This window comes from Carlito syrichta, unplaced genomic scaffold (genome assembly GCF_000164805.1).
Source record: "Carlito syrichta isolate Samal-C Ts95f unplaced genomic scaffold, Tarsius_syrichta-2.0.1 Scaffold302094, whole genome shotgun sequence".
Lineage (NCBI taxonomy): Eukaryota > Metazoa > Chordata > Mammalia > Primates > Tarsiidae > Carlito > Carlito syrichta.
The window spans coordinates 350,246-372,727 of record NW_007246190.1 but is presented as its reverse complement, the minus strand read 5'-3'; the positions used below and the strand labels follow the sequence as shown (position 1 = coordinate 372,727).

At 38.1% G+C, this 22,482-nt stretch overlaps 1 protein-coding gene across 1 annotated transcript in view; it reads left to right on the top strand.

Moving 5' to 3' along the window:
• The window catches only part of UNC5D (unc-5 netrin receptor D), a 240,857-nt gene that overhangs the window by 201,338 nt on the left and 17,037 nt on the right, over window positions 1–22,482 (top strand). The window contains exons 10-13 of the mRNA XM_021711370.1: window positions 365–533; window positions 1,999–2,226; window positions 10,873–11,022; window positions 18,152–18,316. Coding sequence (XP_021567045.1) covers window positions 365–533; window positions 1,999–2,226; window positions 10,873–11,022; window positions 18,152–18,316 — 712 coding nt within the window. The remainder of the gene's footprint in view (window positions 1–364; window positions 534–1,998; window positions 2,227–10,872; window positions 11,023–18,151; window positions 18,317–22,482) is intronic.

Below are 22,482 nucleotides of genomic sequence, written 5' to 3'. Positions count from 1 at the left end.
TAAAGTTCTTGTTTGACTGTTGATAATGTTACCAATAAGAATAAAGATTCAGCAGCTAGTGTGACCCACCAGCCAAGTCTCTGAGTTCTCCAATTCTGCTCTGTATTTCCAAACAAGCATTTGTCTCCTGTTTTTGTGTCAAAACCTAGATTTGAAATCTAGGCATAAATTCAACCCGTATACCGGAGAAGTTCAAGACAAATGCTTGTTTTCCAGGCCAGCCTTCTGTAAATGTGGTGCTCTCTAGAAGGGAATCCTGGAGAGGATTTTGATGAACCTGAAGAAAACCCCAGTGGGTAACTCAATTCTCATTCAAATATGTCCACTTTTTTATATGCCTCTCCCTTTTAATATTTTTCCAAAGTCTCCAGTCAGATGGATCTGAGGTACTCCTGAGTCCTGAAGTTACCTGTGGGCCTCCAGACATGATCGTCACTACTCCCTTTGCTCTGACCATTCCACACTGTGCAGATGTCAGTTCTGAGCACTGGAATATCCATTTAAAGAAGAGGACACAGCAGGGCAAATGGGAGGTGAGACCCTATTCATCCTTTTTTAAACAATGGTATTTGGGTTCCACCTATGGGATAGATTTAACCATAACTTGTCTTAACACAATGCGTCAGCATTTGGTGGCAAGTATTTTCTGATATCTTTAAGGTATTGGATAGTTGTTTTTTTTTTTATGATAATGGAAAAGAGAGACAAGGAAGAATCTAGAACTTTTTTGTTTGGTTTTAGAACACAGTTGTAATTCCTTACACAGATATTTACATTTATCTACCTGATCGCTGACTTTCCTCACTTCCTTGTATATTTGGTAAGTTAATGGATGCATTGAGAATCATTATTAGTGTCTGTTTCCCTGTGTGTGAGTACATGCAAAAGGGACACAGTACAAGTAGAGAACAAAGAGAGAGACAAGAAAGAGAATGAGGATATATAATAGGAGGTTAACAACAGGGGAGATCTCACAGCAAAGAAAGATTGTAGTTGCATTACTATTTTAAGCAAAAGCTCTGATTTATCTATCTGATAGGGCTTCCTTTATGTCCCTCTGAAGTCAGTTTGCATGAAAGCAGGTGAATTATCTTGTTGGAACACAATGACCTGTTCCAACTAGCCCTGGGATCTTGCCTCCCAGGAGGTGCTTCAGGCAAAAGAAGTAAAAGGAAATCATGTTTCTTTAGGAGAAGAAAATTCCCAATTGCTGCAATGGATTATATTTACCCTGCCTAGCTATGTCTTGAAACTAGACTATTTTCTTTGTTCCGGAATGCATTCTGCTATTTAGTCAGTCCTAGCACAACTGTGAGCAGATTTCCTAGAGCATGAAATTCCACGGGTTTCATAAAAGACCATGTTTTGGTCCCCTTCCCATTATGTTTGGGTTTGCCTTGATTTTTGCCACTTCGCTTTTTCTTCCCAGCACTTCCTCCCAATCTCTTACACACAGATGGTGTTATATTTATGCTCTACCAAACCAGGCAACACATACCAAAATCCTTATCAGGGAGGGTGAAATATTCTAGTACATCTTATCAAAATCCTTTATCTAGTGGTCCCTGTGAGTGATTTTGGAGGAATAAAAGAAGATAAAAATGTTTGAAAGAAAATAAACATTACCTTAAGGATATTTAAAGAGTTTTCAGAAATAGACCCTTGTAAGTTTGCTTATTGACATTAATGTTAAAAATCTTTTTTAAACTTGACATTGAGCAAGTTAACCAGAAATAGAACTCTCAAAGTGAGTTTTGCTTTATAACCAATTAAGTAGAAACTACAACATGCTGGATGTAGCCATTTATTGAGTTCTTGATGTAAGCAGTTATTTTGATAGAAAGAGAAACATTTGTCATCAAGAAAATTAGGACAATAAAAATATTCTGAAAATTTTACTTATATTTGTTTGTTTGTTTATATATGTCCTGGTGATGTAATGGTTAAATCACATCTTATTTCCAAGGTGAGACAATTTAACACACCTTTCACCAACAGGAAGTGATGTCAGTGGAGGATGAATCCACGTCCTGTTACTGCCTTTTGGACCCCTTTGCATGTCATGTGCTCCTAGACAGCTTTGGGACATATGCCCTCACTGGAGAGCCAATCACAGACTGTGCCGTAAAGCAACTCAAGGTGGCAGTTTTTGGCTGCATGTCCTGTAACTCCCTGGATTACAACTTAAGAGTTTACTGTGTGGACAATACCCCTTGTGCATTTCAGGTCAGCCTCTTTAAAATAATTATTTTGGTGTCATGAAAGTATGGAGTTTTCTAAAGATCAGTATCAACAGAAAAGTCTATTACTGAGGGTCTGGAAAATGAACCCACACCACTGGTTTGGCTGGGATACAAGAACTGTGAGTTCAGCAGTGTAAGGGGGGATGAGGTACTTGATGCTCAAAAAAACAGTAGGGTTAACACATGTGGAAAATATTGTGTACTAAATCATGAAACTGATTAGCAGTATAGTCAGAATTCAGAAAACAGAGATGCAAATGTGAAAGAGGAGTTAGAAAACAGATTTTGAGAACGCTTTGCAAATTTTCAAGGATAGATGAGATTTGGGAGCAAAAGAGAAAGGAATGTCATATCAAGAAGAAAACAAATAGCATGAGCCACAGGAAAAGAGTTACTTGATGTACAAAGAAAATTGCTTGAATCAACTGAAGGTTGTAGTTAGGGAACAACAGTTACAAATCATACCTATCACCAGGTAGTCATTTTATATCCTGGACACATAGTCTGTTAATTATCGGGGTACTAGGACAGAGATGGTTCAAGGTTCCTTTCCATTTTGGGTACTTTCAATCATGTAAGACTCATTCTAAATAAGCTGCTCATGAAGAGTATAAATTTTATTAATAGCAGCAAGGATGATGCAGAACAGCCTGTGTAAGCTTTGCCCATATGTAAATAGCATAGCTCTCCTGACACACCTCATTCCAGATCCCTGCTATTCCAGTTTTGGATCATTAAGTTCCTTATGCAGAGCATTTCCTCAGTAACTAGATTTTAAGACACTGAGCTGGAAAACTCATGTTTATCAATAGAAAAAAAAAATACAATGACCTCAATCCTGAATGTGAGCCAGTAACAGTGACATAGTACCAGCCTGTGTTTTCAAACCTTCCCTGACTATCACTTAAGTAGTGCAGGTCATTATGAAGGGCACACTCATCAAAGGGGTTCTTTCAGAGGTGTGCCATTTTGTAGAGTAAGGAACTTCAGTGTAGGTAGGTAAACCTCATCCTGTGATTGCCATTTTATACTCTTCATCTGTTCTCCCTACCCCCAATAAAACTTCTCTGAGAGAAAATACATAACAGATCTTCAGGAAGCCAAAATAAAGAATGAATGTCTTAAACAAAGGGGTTCATTGTGGGGTCACCACTAGCATTAAACAGTTGTAAAATGTACCATGACTCTAGTTGGGTGTGTAGTAACTCAGTCGGATTTTAAGGGCTGAGTAAACGAGTAACCACGGAGGATCATGGAAGATGTCCAGTCTCCTGGCTCATATAGATAACCCACTGCTGACTACTGTGGCTGTGAGGTGCTGTTCACACTATTGCCTTGGAAGTCAGCCCTCATAACCAGTTTGAAAAATGGTCTCCCTGCTGATGTATAATATAGCAGCAAGAAAGACATTTGCCTAAAGAGCTTATTCTTGGTGACTTTCAGATCATCTATTTTCATTTCTGTTTGTTGCTTCCAGATTCTATAAGAGCTTCACTTTTCACACATGAATACAAATTGCTGTGGAAGTCATGAAAACGTGGCCCTAAACACAGCTTTTTCCTGTTAGTAATAGACCTTTTTTAGTCAGTACTAGAAAGAATGTTTTTTCGTCCTATAAATGAATCCAAATATCTTTATTTCATTATGTAGAGGTATTTCTTAGATTAGTACACTCTTTCATTTTGCTTTAGAGAACTGTTTTTCAGTAGAAATACCTTCGACCCCATTTGTCATGATCTTTCTACCTCCAGTGGTTCTTTATCTCTCCTATTATGTCAAATAAAACCGACTTTAAAGTTGGTTTTGGTTGTACTTGTTATTGACAGGATGTATGTGACAGCTGTCATGAGGAGAAAGGCCATGCTTCCCCCCTGGGGTTCTGAGAGATCATCAACTGTGGTTGAATAACTGGCCCGCATATAGATTAAAAGAAAACATGCAGTATTTCTGAACTGAGACTTTTCTAGTCCAGGAAACAACCATTTACTCTCCAGTCTTTGTTTCTGGTTTTTGTTTCTGAAACAATCTTGCTTTCTGGATTTCTGCTTTCTGGATTTCTGCTTTGTTAAGTGAATGTGTTCAGGACCTTCTGCAAGGGTTCATTTTGAACATCTTCATATCCCAAATTATCTGAAAATATAGTATACAGTGTAAACATTGTTTGCAATCTTGTATAATCCTGACTTCATCAAAATTAGTAAATAGTTTTTTCATGGAGCATTTCTCTACAAGTTGCCCATCCTAGAATTTGTTTCAACTACTATTTTTTTTTTTTTTTGAGTTGGAGTCTCACTCAGTCACCCAGACTGGACTGCAGTGGCCGCTCCCGGCCACCGCAGCCTCGACCTGCTGGGCTCTGGCAGTCCTTCCACCTCAGCCTTCCGAGTAGCCGGAACTACAGGCATGCGCTACCACGCCCGGCTGATTTTTTGATTTATTGTAAAGATAAGGTCTTGCTGCCCAGGCGGGTCTCAAACCCGCGGGCTCAGGCAATCCACTAACCTCAGCCTCCCAAAGGCACGGGATTACAGGCTGAGCCACCGAGCCCGGCTTCAACTACTATTAAAATAATAAATGTGTTGTGATTAGGAGATAGATACAGGCATAGCTGTGACAGTTGATGTATTTATTGTAGTACATCTTTCATATCTCAAAGAAATGATAACAAATATATGTTCAGCTAGAACTTAGCCAAAAGGGAAGCCTGGTTTGAGGACATCATTACATCTTTCATTTCACTTATAGCTCACTGGGAAATTGTATCCCATAAAACATGTACTCACCTCCTCACTGGAAAACCTTGCAAGAAGGAGTGTGTCCAAATCCAACTCTGCTTGTCCTCAGTATTGGGTGGAGGACAGGAAATATAAAGGCCCCACTGAAGAATATTTCTTTAGAGGATTTCAGTAACTAAATAAAAAAATTCTCTAATTTCAGTCCAGTCCTCCTTTCTCTATACTTCCCGCAGGGCTACTCTTTTGCTTCTCATTTGCTCTGTTTGCTTCTCATTTGCTCTGGGGGTAGCTTATCTGAGTAACAATAGCAGTTTCTTTGAAACAAAACAAAATACCTCATATACCTGGCTAAGACATAGTTAGTTTCAGATTTTTGAAGATCTGTTCTGATAAATACATCTAAAACTGTCTCTGTGGAAAATTAAATCAGTTCAGATATGTTCTTAAAAAATAAAAACGTCATCTGCCTGTAGGTGAGAGAAGACTAAGAAGACAAAGACCAAATAACTTCTTGTCCTTCCTGCTTCTTTATTTTTGTAATAATTAGAGCTGCTATTTTATGTCTGTGTGCTTGACATCACCTCCGTCAATAAATGCAAACCAAAGTTTGAGGAATGGTGATATATTTTCAAAGCAATAACACTTTAAGACCTGATTTTGGTTATTGTGTTTTATTACACACTGACACACACATACAGCTCAAATAAACCTTGACATAGGGAAAGTAAGGAATTAAGTACTTGCCCTATCTTATCTTAGAAAGAAAATAGAAAAAAAAAAACCCAACTTAGTTGGGGTTTTTTTGTTTTGTTTTTGTTTTTTTCCCCATTGCTTCCACCACTCCTATTCAGTACCTCTTATTACTCATTACTTACTTAGCATTAATGTAGATCTAGAATCTAATTTCAAAGGATTTCCTCAAGATGTAGGAAATGTTTATCAATAATGCAACCTTGGGAAATATTATTCACGTAAAGCATTTAAATTAAAACGCCACAGTGACATAATTTCTCTCTCTCTCTCTCTCTCTCTCTCTCTCTCTCTCTCTCTGTGTGTGTGTGTGTGTGTGTGTGTGTGTAAGTTCACATAGTTTTGTCTCATAAATATGTAAATTCAGCCTGCCTGTTTTAGTATCCCTGAAGCATACCTGAATATTGCTGCCTGTCTCATTAAATCAACATAAAGAGCTCAGTGAGGCACAAAACACAAGTTTCTTCTGGCCACAGCTCCTAGAACTGGATGACTTGCAACCCCAGTGTGAAATGATGAAGTAGAATGCCTAGAAAAACCACCATCAAGAGCCTTGAGGTGCATTTTATTTTAAGAAACCAACCAGACCCTGTTTTCTAGTTCCTTAACTCAGATGTTAATTCAGCAATAGCATCAGAGATTTAGCAAGCATTCCACCTTATATAGAAGGCAGATTTAAAAAAATCAAGTGAATATCAGGGCTTACTGTTGGAGTGATACCTCCATGGAAGTGGTTCAGAAGTAGCTCAGCAGAGTTGCTTGTATCACTGATTTCCAAACTTGGCCGGTCATTAGAATCATCCAAGAAGCATTTGTAAATGGAGATTTCCAAGTCCAGCCTTTCAGGGGAATACTGTAAGCAAAGGGAACTCAGGGTTATATACAGTCCATTTTATTTGGATAATGTTCTAAAGTTTTCACTTAGAAGTTTCTTTAGCTCTGAAGCTAATTGTACCTTTACAAATATATAAATATAATAATTAGTTTATGATTGGGCTTTTTCATTTTAATAATTGTTTTGTTACAGAATAACTATAGTTAATATTTTGTGCAAGATGACAGGACACAGTTAATTGGTTCAATATATGCAGATTAAGGTAGTAAACTAAAAAAGCAAAAAAAAATAAATCATATTGTGTTTAAACTTGGGGCCATAAAGCAGAACTTTTTTTCTTTTTTCTTTTTTTTTTTTGAGTTGGAGTCTCACTCTGTCGTTCCAGGCTAGAGTGCAGTGGCATGTTCACAGCCACTGAAGCCTCGATCTGCTGGGCTCAGGCACTCCTTCCGCCTCAGCCTTCCAAGTAGTTGGAACCTCAGGCCACCATGCCCAACTAATTTTTTTGATTTATTGTGGAGATGAGGTCTCGCCCAGTTGCCCAAGCTGGTCTTGAAACTGTAGGCTCAGGCAATCCTCTCACCATCCTCTCACCTTGGCCTCCGAGAAAGTGCTCCCTATAAAGGGATTATAGGCATGAGCCACCGCACCCAGCAAGCAGAACTTTTTTAAAGGTAATATTTTCTTTTGTGGTAATTATGAGTAGACATCCATTTTTTAAATTTCTGATATTCTCTACTTGCATTTCAAGAACTATTTAGACAGTACATATGTATATAACTCTAGGACAAATACAAACTGACTTGTGTCACCTTATACATATATCTTGCACTAATGAAGAATTATTTCTGGACAGAGTTAATGATAGTCTGACCTTCATATGACTCTTAAAAACTGTCAAGTATAGTACAAAAAAACTCAAGGAAATATAGTAGAAAAAACACCGGACTATGATCAAATTGCCCTGTTCTAGTCTTAGCTCTGCCATTAACTGCATAGCTTTAGGCAGATAACTTTCTTCTGAGGTGGGGGGTCTCCATGTTTTTATCTGTAAATGAAGTACTTAGTGATCTAAATCTTTATTAAGTTTCTTTCTAATTTGATGATTCTGTGCAATTTCTAAATATTAAAATGACCTAGCACTATACTAAGAAACACTTCATCTGGTGTGAGCCTAGAAACAGGTGGGTACAAATAAGAAATGTGTTTGTTTAAACCATAGCATAACAATGTTACACAAGTTAAACAAGTCACTTCATCTCCTGGTGTCAGTTACTTCATTGCCTCTTAAGGCAAGTTAAACGTAAAGGAAAGGGGCATACGAAGAGGACACAAAAAAACCCATCAAATTTACTAAAAATTGTGTATTTATTCTGACGTGTCTAAACTTCAGTCACCTTCAAAGTAGTCTCTATTTGATGCAAGACACTTTTTCCACTGCTCAAAACAGTTTTTGAACTCATCAATTTTGACACCTTTTAGTGCCCCTGCCGGCAAAATGTTTCCCTTTGAGGACTTTTTTCATCTGGGAAAACAAACGAAAACAGTCTCTCCCAGTGACATAAGGTGATTAGGGAGAGTGGAGCACAGGGGTTCTGCCATTGTTTATCAAAAACTGCTCAACACTCAGGATGGTGTAGGCAGGTGCATTTGTAAATCACTCATCATGAAATGGGCAAACGTGTTGAAAGAATCTCCCCCCAAAATTCACTGAAGCCGAACTCAGCCTTTCACAACAACACTAGCTGGTACACTGATGCAATGGGTTCCTAGAACACTTACCCAGCAGGGGAAGCCAGTATTGTAAGGGTTCCACCCTCCAAAAAATAATTTCATTTTTGGGGGGGTCCCTCCTTGTATTTTAGAGAGCCAAACGGTTATGCTGTGGCTTAAATGAGCACACTTCTTATTTGTACCTACTTGTTTCTAAACTCGTACCAGATTTGCAAAAATAGGTTAATATATTATATTAATTATCTTGCCTTACTATAAATAAACCCAGGTAAGGAACTGAACCCTAAAGAAAATAAGTAATCTGCCGAAGACTATGCAGAAATATGATTCGAATCTTAGGCTTCCATCTTCAGTTTACAAGATTAATACTCTTTCACGTACAAAAGACCCCAAAAGATGCCCAATGCATGTTAAAACCTGAGCAACATAATCCTAAAATGAAATGCATAGTCCTTAGCACGGCACACATGAATTCATGACCTGGCCCCTGCTTGACATTGTCATCATCTCCAGCTACACACTTTTCAGTCCAGTATTGTACACCATCTCTGTCTGACCACTACCCCTCTGTATGTGCCCTGCTAAGTGTCTGGAAAGTCTTCTTCCTCCCTTTCAAGTAGTTGACTCCTATATTTATTCTAAGTTTCAACTCAAATATCACCTCCTCTAGGAGGGTCATAATCCTCCAACTTCCTTCCTGGCCACTCCTCCTACCTGTGTTAGGCACCTCGTCTTGCTTAACCTCCTGGGCACACATGTGAGGTCAAACTTATATACTAAATTATAATCATATGCCTACTGTTCTGACCTTCTTACTACACTGTGAGCTTCTTGGTGGCAGAAACGGTTTCATTTCTATATACACAGCATCCAGCTTAAGCATAGCTCAGGTGGGCATTTATTTTATCTCAAAAGAAGAAATCAGTGACCAGCATCTGTTAAAGGCCTAATGTCTCGCCCAAGTAGGCGTTTAAAATTCATTCTCTTTCCTTCCCACTCTGCCTCTTTCCTTCCATTCTTTTGCAGCCCCCACCAGACAATGGCTACCAGGTTATTGTGCTCAACTCTGAAATCTACATGTTACGAATCACCAAGTGCTGTACTGTCCAGTATGATCATTGCTAATCACGTGTGGATCTTCAACTTTAATTAAAATGAAAAATTAATTTCCTTAGTCACTCTAGCCATATTTCAAGTGCTTAACAGCTATTGTGGCTAGTGGATACCGCAATGCACAGCACAAATATAGAATATTTCCTTCATCACAGCTAGCTTAACGCTGACCCAAAATCCCCAAGAAACATCCTTCCTACAAGTAAAACCAAAGAGCTAGAGAAAATGGCTTTGGAATGGAATCATTCGGTCATAAGAAAAGACACTAACAATCTATTAACAGTTTATGTGTACATGAAGGATAAAAGTTGGATGGCTGCTTCTTAGTCAGAAATGCTTTTGTTAATGTCATTCTACTTATAGACAAGAGATGGATGAGATAACCAGTAAAGTTGTTTTTACTCACTGATAATTGAAATGTAAGTTGCATTTTGTTGTTAAACCTATTTGCCTTAACTTACAACTTTACAACCTTACTTACAACCTTTTTTAGAATCCGGGAAGATTAAAAGGATATAAAAAATTTCCGTTTTTGTATTTATTCTAGCTCTGCAAGAAAATTATATGTCAATTAGTGGTGATTTTAAAAAGGGATTTAAGGAGATCTCTTACCTTCAGTAACACTAAAAGCCTCACCTCCACAGTAGTTTAATATTTTATAGAATATATATTTGTTCTACACTTTCATTTGTCCTGTCATCTCTCCCATACATTTCTAAACACCACAAATTTAGAACCAATGAAATAGCTTACTCAATAGAATGTATGAGGGCTGAGTTTGTATTAGATTGTATTGTATAAAGATTTTTCGTGGAAGACACAGAAGGGTTTCTTGGAAATTTGATTTCTGTTGTTCTGAGCTACAGCTAACTTGATAAACAACTTTTTTTTTCTTGGCCTTTTGGCATAATAACTTTTATGAATATTACTACAAATAAACATGATACATGCACACCAGAACATTTATTTAAGCCAAAAGAATAAATATTGGATAATGCCTGTGCTAGTAAAGAAAAATTGAACCAGAGTGGAGGGGGCTATTTCTACCATTATTGTGAAATATGATGATGTGTCAGGTTAAGTATGAGTACATCCCTTGATTATGGCCATTTCAGAATGAAATACATATAATTGTGGAAACTCAACAGTATTACAGTTTGCTTGGGGGCATGGGCGGTCTTCTAATTTTCAAGAAAGGCACAGTGTGTTTAAAAGCCTAAGCAACTCAAATAATAAACAGCAATTATTTGTTTCTTACCAAGTGCTTGTTTCTCAGCAGCTTTTAGTCCTTAGTCCTGAGCCTTGTAGGGATATGGAGCTGTGAAGAGATGTGTGACTATGATGCTGTTTGTCCATTTGTGGGAAACACGTGGTGGTAAACATATGAATGCACATAGAGAAAATATGTAAGATTCTACATGAATACTCCATTGTTTTTTCTCTTCTTCTTCCTCCCCTGTAGGAAGTGGTTTCAGATGAAAGGCATCAAGGTGGACAACTACTGGAAGAACCAAAGTTGCTGCATTTCAAAGGGAATACCTTTAGTCTTCAGATCTCTGTCCTTGATATTCCCCCATTCCTCTGGAGAATTAAACCATTCACTGCATGCCAGGTACTGGCCAAATGGGTTTCTAACAAAAACAGCTTTGCTTTAACCAGCAAGCATGTCACCAAACTTGGTGAGGGTTCACTTGATTTTCCTTCTCCTTTGAAGAATAGATTTCACCTCAAAACTGTCACAGAGACGTTAACAGTTTGGGCTGCACACAAGAAGCGAAGCATATTGTCATAAATTCACAGAATTCTAACAGGTGGGGGAAAGGTGCTTGCAAGTCAGGTAACGTGACATTTCTCCTCTCTCCTGTTTGGATTGTTGTTCGATATAGGTTGAAGATGCCCACTTAAACAATGGAGAGTAAGGTTTGTGTGTTGGTTTGTTTTTATTAAAATCGGTTCATTATAAGACATTGTTTTAATCGTATTCAGCAATGAAACAACTGAACGTCTGCCAGAAACTTTTTAAGGATGATGAGTTTGTATTATAAAGAGCTATGGCTGGTCAGGTGAGAATAAGAGACGTTGTCCTTCATATATGAAGTGCTTGGTGGGCAAGGCAAGAAGGAAAAATTACAAATTGAAAAGCAAAGAAAGAATATGCCTTATTTAGAGTCTTTTTATAAATATCTAAAGATACTTTTATATATTATTGTCCACATGTCTCTTATTAGAATTTTATTTTTAACATTGCAGGGAGACTCAGACTTTCTTTAGGGATTTTGAGAAAATGCTTAGCATGAACAGATCTCTTATTGATGTGTGATCCTGCCACTGAAGTTTCCCAGTTATAAATATTATCATTGTAGGCAACAGGCTAGTCTACCATAGTTCTTGAGTCAGTTATCTGGGCCTTTCCTGAACTCTGGTTAAATTTCTGGTGGACTCACACTGATCTGGAATCACAGAACGCTTTCAAGTCTCTGGTCTGCCCATCAGCATAACGTATAAAGTCCTGTGGGTATCTTAACCTTTCCAACCTCACAGCATTCATTTTTTAAAAAAACTACTCACAGGTATACCAGCTTGTCAGAATGAAAACAAGCCAAATCGCAAGAAAAAAATCCTTGACAGCACACACCATGATAGTCAGAAAATAGTTGAATCACCAACCATCCAACTTCTAAAAATCAGAGTTTTAAACTTGGACAAGGCTACATTTTTTAATTTACTTTTCAGACTTCTCATTACCTGGGGAGTTGCCTGTCTGGGTACAGTTTTAGTGCATTCAAACAGCATGAACATCTCTTATAACCCTGAACAATTTTGGGGCGGGGGGATATTCAGCACATCTCCTCATGGAGAGGAGTTTTGTATGCATAAATATATTGTTTATGATGTTCAAGACCTAGACCTCTTTGTTTTCCAGTAAGCAGTATTTAAAGTTTCTAGTCCAAATTGAACTTCAGAGTATTGTTAAAACAAGTCCTGGTCGGCATGCAAATTCCTCTGTATTAATCTTTACGGGTTATAAGGGCCTCATTTCATGGATCTAATGCAAGTGACTCAGTCCAAAGTGAACTATTAAGTTTAATGCTTGGAGATAAAAAATCAGATGAAAGAACCATTACCTTGCAGCTGCACTTAAACAATAATTCTAACACAAGGGATACCAAAGAGAGCCCTGGGAAGAAGAGGCTTAGGGTAGCTAAGTGCCTCCTGACCGCAGAGGATGCAACAGCGCCAACCAAAGCCAAGAAGCATTGACTTACAAGGAAACCCAACAAGCTTTACTGCTGGGATGGGTTGGAGTACATGGAGGTTGTGAAGATATATAAATATTTGCCTTTTGTAATTGAGCATAATTTGAAAGAGTCTTGGAAGGCTGAGAAACAATTTAATTTTCTCGGCATCAGGAGGCTTGCCACTGAGTTTTCATTTCCACCTCATTTTTCTTACCCAAAATGGCTTTCCGCTCTATTCCTCTGTTCTCTTTACCACCCCTACCACCAATTTCCTTGTCCCTGTCATCATTGAAATCCCTCAGCTTGTGTGAATGCATATTGTGCTTGGCTTAATGGCCATGCTGTGTTTGCTCTAGGCATTAGATGGAAGCACTTTGGGAGGGTTTGTGTTCAGCCTGCTTGAACCTCATGTACAACATCATGTGCACTGACAAACTTAGCATGGATAATAGAGAATGGCTTTTCATTAGGGCTTAGTGGTTAGGAACTAACAGACCCTTTATCTTGTTATTGCAGAGAGCTATTGTGGAGATAGAAATTCACACTACCCCTGACATCATTTATAAGTCTCTCCAATTGGTGAATCTCCCTATCATCCTCTAACTCAATGCATGGAAGACCTCTGGTAGCACTGCCTTCTTATTCCTCTGTCCCTCTATCTAACTTCAAATCTGGGAGTCAACTTATTACAATTGGTAGCCAAACCCCACTCTACCAGGAAACCTTCCTGTTTTCTTCTAGGAAAGTTGGAGTTTCCCAGGAAGGCACAGGTCTGGGAGGAACCCAGTGCATAGACTGTCTGTCCTATGAGACACCAACACACTGCATGAGAAATGTTTTCAGAATGGCAGAGCTCAAGTTTGGGTCCAGAGCTTCATAAGGAGAGCCTATATATTATAGAAGGACCACCAAGATTTTAAATCTAGTTGATTTGAGTTCTAGAGGATTATAGTTTATGGAATGTTATGCTATAACCATGCTTATGAAGCCAGGTTTGATGGGTGAGAGGTAAGGAAAGGCTATGCCAGCTCTTCAGAGATGGTGGCACCCACTGACCTTGGTTCAAAAAATACCTGAGGCCCACATTGCTAGTCCCCTCCAGATAAACAATTCATGATTCTTCATTTTCTTCTCAGGCTTTAAGACTACTACAATTAGGGATATGCTATTTTCCCCTCTGTAAAATTAGCAACCCTCCTCTGGGAGGTAAATAACTCTGCTCTCAATAGGTTACTGGTACTTGAGAGCTTCTAAATCACAGTTTCCTTTATTCCTTGCTGGCTATGGGGTAGGGAAGCTGTAATAAACATAATACAATAAATTATTAATTTATTTTTAAAATTCAACCAAACATATAGTCGAGTTGTCTCCTCCCTAGGATAAAAGCAGCTGTCTTTTCAGCATGCTATGTATCTTGGAGAACCCACTGTCTGTCTCCTGCCAGGATATGATTTACATTCTCTCCATCTGCTAGGAACCTAATTATAATGGGAATCAAAATGAAAACATTTCCAGAATTCTTTAAACACCCATAACTTTGCTACACTTTGTCCTCCCATATTACTTTCCACATAATTCCTGTCAGTTCAGTGAGCATGTTGGCGTTTTTTGTTTTTGTTTTTTGAATAAGTGAAAGCAAAGATGATTGCCCTGAAAACACGCTAATCACAGTGCTTCTAATTCTATTACTTTTAAATGTTTTGTTGGGCACTATTGGCAGCTGCTACTCAAATCAACAATAAAAAATATTCCTTTGATACTGTCTTAAAATCAGATTTTAAAAATGTTTTGATTGTGTGCAATGGAATGGAAAAAGAAAGGAGGAATTTTTTTTTTTTTTTTTTGGGTGCTGATTCGCATGTCTTTCTGCAAGAAAAAATTATCTCTGCAGTAGGTTACCTTTCTTTCAGTGTTTTCATGAGAAAATACAGGAAATTTAGCAAATGATACCAGAGAAGACATTTTAAAATAAGTGGTTGATGCCAATATTTTAGAAAAGTAAGCATTACCAAGGATTCAAATCAAGTTGCAAAAAATGTAGGTTTGCTTAAAAGCTAGATCTTGAGCATGGCTTTTTCTCAAGCTCTGAAGTCCAAGTGCTTGCCATACACTATAATAACTCAAATTTCAATTTTAGAAAACAAAAAGCTCCTTAGTTAGCTTAGTTGCACAAAACTACCTTAGTTAGGCTAAAGCACCTGTTAATCACAGAGTTCTAAGTTATATGTGCTTTCATTGAAGCGCATGGTGCAAAGTAACAGCAAAATTTCACTGATTTAGAGAAGAGACTTCATTTGAGGGCTAATAAAAATAAGAATGGAAAGAGCAAGTACAGGGCAACAGACGATAGAAACCCTCAAACACCAGACCAGAGACTAGGTTTCACATGGCAGGCATCAAGCAGCCATTGTGATCCCCTGAGCAAAGGAATCATGTAATAAAAGAGTTCCTAGATAGCTAGTTACATCAATGTCTCCCACTCATAATTAGAGGTAAAAGAGAGACCATAATACTATCCCCTGAAGAGTACCAATCACCTGCTTTCTGTTTCCCCTTTCCCACCAGGCCCCAAACCCCTCATTAGCCCTGTCTAGTAGATATTAAAGCAGAAAAAATAGGGGGTAGATTACTACACTTAGCCATAGTAAAGTGTAATGGAGATCAGAAAAGAAAAGAATCACAATGGGAGAGAGATGGTTATCAAAAGGTAAAATTACCATAGAAATAAAGGTTAAATAAAATTCTTTGTAGGTATAATGCCAGGGATTGATGATAAGGAGATATCCATTAACCAGAGATAATATTTTTGGAATCCTCCACAGATAGATGGCAGTTGGGCAAGTGTAAGCAGGTGGGATCTTGGAAGACTAGAGTAGGCAGAGAATGAAGTGTAAGAGGCTGAGATGCGGAGGAAGAGCCACCTGTGGTTTGCAAAATGGAAAAGGCTCAGAAGGAGAAATAGGGAGTCAGGTTATACAACAAGGCGAAATAGCAGAACATGTAAGTGCATATTATGGTACAAGTGAAAAGTCATTTTGGAGTGTTTTAGGGAAAATGGCATCTGCTAAAGGTTTTCAGGAGTTCCCATCAGTCAGAAGTGGCCTCTGCACCAGTGTCTACTACCTGAGGGAAACAGAAGGAATTGTAAGTAAAACTTTTGGGATAGAAGAATGTAGGAAAAAGATATCATTAAATGGACCTGTGCTGTCAGCTGGTGGTACAAGCAAGTTGTACTCCAGCCAAAAGCTTCCTTAGTGGTCATTAGCTTAGTGCTTCTTCCAACATTTTCTCTAGTTGACAACCTACATGAGGAATGCACTAGTGGCACCTTTTCAGTGTTGCCCACCTCATATCGGTTTCTAAGAGACCTTCCTCAAATCAAGAAGAATTGTTTTGGTCAAGAAAACAGAAAGCCTAGGAAGTTCGAAAGAAAAAAAGAAAAAAAAACAGAAAGCACTCAAGATAGTTCAACCCAGGAAATTTTAACCAAGGGATTTATGTGCTTATAAAACCTTGGAAGAACCTGGGGGATCCAAGATCTGATGAGAAAGTCACCAGTAATATTAGGAAACCATCAAGTTCAGAAATTTCAGGAAACTGCACCAGCACTGAAGTAATGGATTTTCAGAGAGAATGACCAGAAGTTCCCATAAACCTTCCTGAGGCTGTCAGCCAAAACCTTGGACCTGCCTGCTGATGTTAGGGTAGCAGTGATGGTTTCCACACCTCGTCTTCCTTCCAGATCTACCATAAGTGCCTCTCATTGGTAGAATGGAAATGTGAACTCCCTGCCCGCAAGGGAGTCCATAAAATGTAGTTTTTAGGCTTCCAGCCCCTGGCAAGAAGGGAAGAAGAGAGAATGGCAATGATAGTGTTGCATTTCTAACAGTCCACATCTCGCACAGGAATAACATAAATGAAATGCCAGTAGGTTTCACACCTGTAAACCTTCTCTGAGTTCTTGTTTCTACTTCTTGAGATAGAAGTCCATTGCCATTCTTTTGGTTCAGGATTAAGAACAAACAAAACAAAACAACCTGCAAGTTTCTTAGATCTGTTGCTGAGATGCATGGTAGAAGTGAATGTTTGACTTTGTTCTTTCCTACTTCCTAAGACTAGCTCTTCTCTGCAAATGTGCAACAATCTAAAAATCTACCCTTCCTTGCTGGCTCCCCCAGGAAGTATCCAAAATCAAAACTTGTGAACTTTCTATAGGTAAAATTAGGAAACAAAGCATGCAAACAAGTGTGCATATTAGAGCTCAGGAATAACTAGATAACTCATAGTTCCTCAAAGTGAGGGGACTAAATTTCAGTAATGCTCCTTAATCTCATGACATATGCTGGTTTCATCATCGGTCACAGTTGAGGGTCCCCAACTTCCATACTTGATACATGTTTTGATACTTTTTAGTTTTAGTACTACAGAAAATTATATTTTTAGCAACAGATAAAGGAGAAAATTAATAAATGAGAAACAGAGAAAAAATGAGGATGAAGGTAACTAGAGGTTGTACATGCATGGTCATTACTGAGGACTCCAGGACATTTGAGTAAGAAGGAGAGACTTTTTGGTACATAAAAAATTTTGATGACTGACTTCTACTTCACACTATTTTAAAGTCACGTGCCTGAGCACAGTTCAGTTGGTGGCAATGACTAGGAAAAATGAGTAATCTATTTAGATTTTATAATTTCTCTCCTCATTTAGTAAAAAGTTCTTTTGCCACTTAACTATCTACAAACCCCTTGGTGGTGGGGACTGAACCTAATTTGTTATGTTTCTTATTGCCTACCTAGTACAGTATTAGGCCATCAGCAGGCACCTTCTGCATAATTGTAGAATGGACAAATTGAACAAATTAAGAGTTGGAAAACTATGTCACACTGGGGTAGCTGTGTGTGTGTGTGTGTGTGTGTGTGTGTGTGTGTGTGTGTGTGTGTTTTTCTCTCTCACCCTCTCTCTTTCTCTTTGGGATATGTGTGTGATTTGCAAGTGTTAATTTTTATGCAATATTGTGTTCTCACCCAATTCTTCACAAGTCTGTGGCATGAGGGCATGAGGATACATTCTGGTCAGTCAGTTACTTAGCGTAATTTTTACTTAAGTGAGAAGATAGCATCCTACCCAGGTTTAAATAGAAGCATGGACCATAGTTGTCCTCTAAATGAAAATATTTTTTTCAGTGGGAAAAAAATGATGATTAATTTTTATTGGTATTCTTTTAATTATGTGTCAGCAAGTGAAAACCAAGCTCTTGCAGTGTGGTTTTGGAATTCAAATGTTGTCAATTGGAATTGACATTAATTACTTTTGCTCTGCTTGACATATGCTGGAACATTATTTCTACAACAATTCCACCAAAGTCGCTTAGGCAATTATCTCTGCTGCAATCATCGTCATTATCATCATCATCATTATTGCTATTACGTCTCTCCTGTTCTTAGTTCATTTTAGCCAGGCTCTGCACACCATACCCTCTTCTCTCCATCTCCCCTACAGGAAGTCCCTTTCTCCCGTGTGTGGTGCAGTAACCGACAGCCCCTGCACTGTGCCTTCTCCCTGGAGCGTTACACGCCCACCACCACCCAGCTGTCTTGCAAAATCTGCATACGGCAGCTCAAAGGCCATGAACAGATCCTCCAAGTGCAGACATCAATCCTAGAGGTGAGTCCTTAATCTATAGGTCATTTTACCCTCTTTGTAAAGGACGATCGGAATAATAAAGCTATGCCTATCTCAGCCAGGTTGGTCGGGTTCTGAAAGAGCTTTGAGATACACAAATAAACTTTTTCTCAGGCTGAAGATTGAACCGAGTTTCCTACTGGGCAGGGAAACTCAACCCATCAGAGAGCTTAGGCTGTGGAGGGACCTTCGGGGAGGAATTTGTACAAGGCCTTTGATACACAAAACCATAAGAAGTCTCATCATCTATAGCAGGCTTGAGATATCATCTGAGATTCATTATAGGCCTTAGCTTGATGATACAGTTAAAACACAAACCACAAAGAGGCACAAGGTCACCCTCAGACCGTTTTTCTGCTGCTTCTGACTAGTGTTCCAGAAGTCAGTTTCCCTAGATGTGTTATTTCATCTTTGGGGCCTTAGCTCCTTGTCTTACATTTTCTCATGCCCGCCAGGCTCCGGATGCCACACATCCACATTTCCATTCAACCTTGATCCGTCAATACAGTAATATAAGAAGGACAGGTTAGATATTAATCTCATTCTAACAAAGTAAGAAAAGGAAGTGCAAAGAGATAAAGGACTTTGTTCAAGTCATACCACTACTGAAGGACAGAGTTAAAGTGGGAGTCAAAGGAGGATTCACTTGAGAACTTTTGCAAAAAGACCTCTGATTTCTACCATGGCTTTAATTTGCCTTAACCATTGAGTGACTTCAGAGCTTAGGATATGAGCTTATAAAGTAGACAATAGCAACCCCTTCTGAATGGTTATGTAGGAGTGAAGAAGGAGAGTAGCAGGGGTGTGATGCTTTTGTTTAGCAGTCTTAATGTCATTCCTGGCTAGTATAGGAAATATGTATTATTTTGTTGTTCACTTAAAGAATAAATATATGCATATACCCACATATATATACATATATCCACATATTTATACATTTATTAATATATAAATAATATGTATACTTATTCATTTGGGCTTGGCAGAACAATTAACACATTTATATACATACTACTCAATTTCAGGGTTTTTTCCTTGGAAGATTTATAGATGTATGGAATTATCCTTTCTCTTCATTCTCATTTTAATTCATTGTTTATGCAAAACGAGTATTGTTAATTCTCCAAATAGTTTTTCTGAGGAGTGAGTGAATGGCTTTTCAAAGGATTGTGCCTTAAAATTGATAGCTGTCTTAACTAACATGTTTATGTGGTATTTGCATTTATTATTGCCAAGTAGCATTATGTGCTCAAGTAGTTTTGATCAAGAAGGTAGATCCAGAAAGCTGGGGTGGGATATTTTTAGAGCTTCTTTCTTGAACCATCATGACATATTTAACATAATACATTTCAAAGCAAAATAAAAATTATAGGAAAGTTTTAAAATGAAAATTAAAAGAAAATCCAAGAAGGGTTGGTATTCAGAAGCAAGCATAAAAAGCCAGAACATAAAGATGCCTCTGATCCAAACAGCCCTAAATGTCTGATAACAGGCCAATAAAATAATTCTAGGCTTAAAGGTTTTTGTTTTTTAAGGCACCCGGATATTAGGGATCAACTTCTGCTGTTACAGAATATTTATGTAAGAGGAATAGGATAGTGTTGAAACATCCTGGTGTTTCTGCTCTTTGCTTAAATAAATTCTTAAAGTGCACAGAAGGAAAATTAACTACTAAACACAAGCCCATCCTTTACAATTTCTAATGCTTCTCAAGCTTACAGTCACTTTGAAATATTTCTTGTAAAAGGAGGCAAGTATCAGTATAATATTTAGATATTCATTGTTAGGCTACAGTCATCCAATTTGAGGGTTACTTCATTTAAGAAGCATTGTAACCCTTGATCCTGTCAAGGATCACTTTATTAATTGCTTCAAGCATTACCACTGAATTTTGCCTAGTACGTCTCCATCATGTTGTAATAAACTGTATTTCTTAGACAAATATAATTTGTTCTCATTTTCTATGTCAGAAGAAGACTAATAACTTTTGAAAGCCACTATATTTCAGGTACCATTTCATTTGCTTTCTTTTTTTTTTTTTTTTTTTTTTTTTTTGATTTGGAGTCTCACTGTCGCCCAGACTGGAGTGCAGTGGCCACTCCCGGCCACCGCAACCTCGACCTGCTGGGCTCCGGCGATCCTTCCGCCTCAGCCTTTCAAGTAGCTGGAACTACTTTCAAGTAGCCTTTCAAGTAGCTGGAACCGGGCGCACGCTATCACGCCCGGCTAATTTTTTTTTATTTATTGTAGAGATGAGGTCTCGCCTGCCCAGGCGGGTCTCGAACCCGCGGGCTCAGGCAATCCACTCACCTCAGCCTCCCAAAGGCGCGGGATTACAGGCTGAGCCACCGAGCCTGGCTTCATTTGCTTTCATATTTGTCATACAGCCATCCCAACTCTGTGAATTAAGTATTATTGCCACCACCATTTTTACATGATGTAAAAGTCTCAAAGATGTGAACCCTTTTGTCTAAGATCATGGGGGAACCAGAGTCCCAACTGAGAGACCTGATTTCAAGATCAAAGTCTGACTACCATACTACACTAACTACTTCCACATCCCAGTCAGGGTGGTCCAGTGTATTAGCCTTAACTGTGGACTTTGTCCATAATATAAGCCTTCCCTCTGGGGGCTCAGGTGCTTTTGAGAAACATCACAGCGCCAGCAATTTTGTCTTCAAGTACATGAATGTATATGAAAATTGAGAAGTTCTTCAGAATAAGTAAAGTTAGTATATAATCATCTGTGTTATATACAAATATTCATTCTATAGCTCTTCAAGAACAGAATAGATATCCTATACATCCATTTACCTACAAATGGATGTCTTGATTTAATTATTTCTTGAAGTTTTTCCAACCCTGGAATTGCCTGACTCCTGGAAAAAGCATACATCTGGTGATATAGCTGATGAATACACACTATCCTCTTTTCTCCAAAAAGTGACTTGCTTTTTTGGTTCCAGCAAAAGTGAAGATACAGAAAGGGCTGAGAAATTAAGATTCCCTGGGGAGGAGGTAGGGTACATTCTAGACATGGGTCTAGATCAGTCAGTGAGGTAGGAATAATAGATCAGTTTTTAAAGTACATCCATCATATTTCACGGGCATTAGGCTAAAAAAGGCTACATTCACATGGCTTAATAAGTTAGGAATCAGGGTTTTGTTGATTAAACTCAATAGCAACCATATAGAACTTAAACTTTTGAATCTTCCAGTATATGCCTTTGAGAAGTTTTCCTTTTTTAACTTTTTATTTGTCTAACTTTTTCTTTTTTTTTTCAATATCCCTCCTTCTATCCACCCACCCAAGAGTCCTATATGCATACTTAAGCTCAGAGGTCCCACTCCTTATCTTACTTGAATGCTTGAATGAATTCTCTTAGTGTCACTATTTTCTGAATTTAACAGTGGAACCATGAGAGGTATAAGATCTATATATACATATGTATTAAGAGGTGTAAGAGAGATATAGTCTTAAGTGTGAGGGTGATATAAAGGATTGTATTTATTTGTAAAACCAGTTAGATAAGAGGCACAAAGAGATATGATAGATGTGATTCTGCACATAAAGAACTAAATGCCTTCAATGAGGATGATCATTGCATTGATTTTGTTACTTAAAAATCAATATTTAAGATCTATATTAAATTAATTTTTAAGATATATAAGATCAGTATTTAAGATATACAAATCAATATTTTAATACATAAAATCAATATGTAATATATATAAATCAATATATGATATATGCAATATTTAATATGTACAAAATCAATATTTGATATATAATCAATATTCAAGATATACAGCTTGAATGATTTTGTTATTAATGCTGTAATATAAGATATATAATATTAAGCTATAAATCTTTTTTTTTTTTTTTTTTGAGTTGGAGTCTCATTCTGTCACCCAGACTGGAGTGCAGTGGCCACTCCCGGCCACTGCAGCCTCGACCTGCTGGGCTCCAGCGATCCTTCCACCTCAGCCTTCCAAGTAGCTGGAATTACAGGCATGCGCTACCATGCCAGGCTGAATTTTTGATTTATTGTATAGATGAGGTCTCGCTGCCCAGGTGGGTCTCGAACTCGCAGGCTCAGGCAATCCACTCACCTCAGCCTCCCAAAGGCGCGGGATTACAGGCTGAG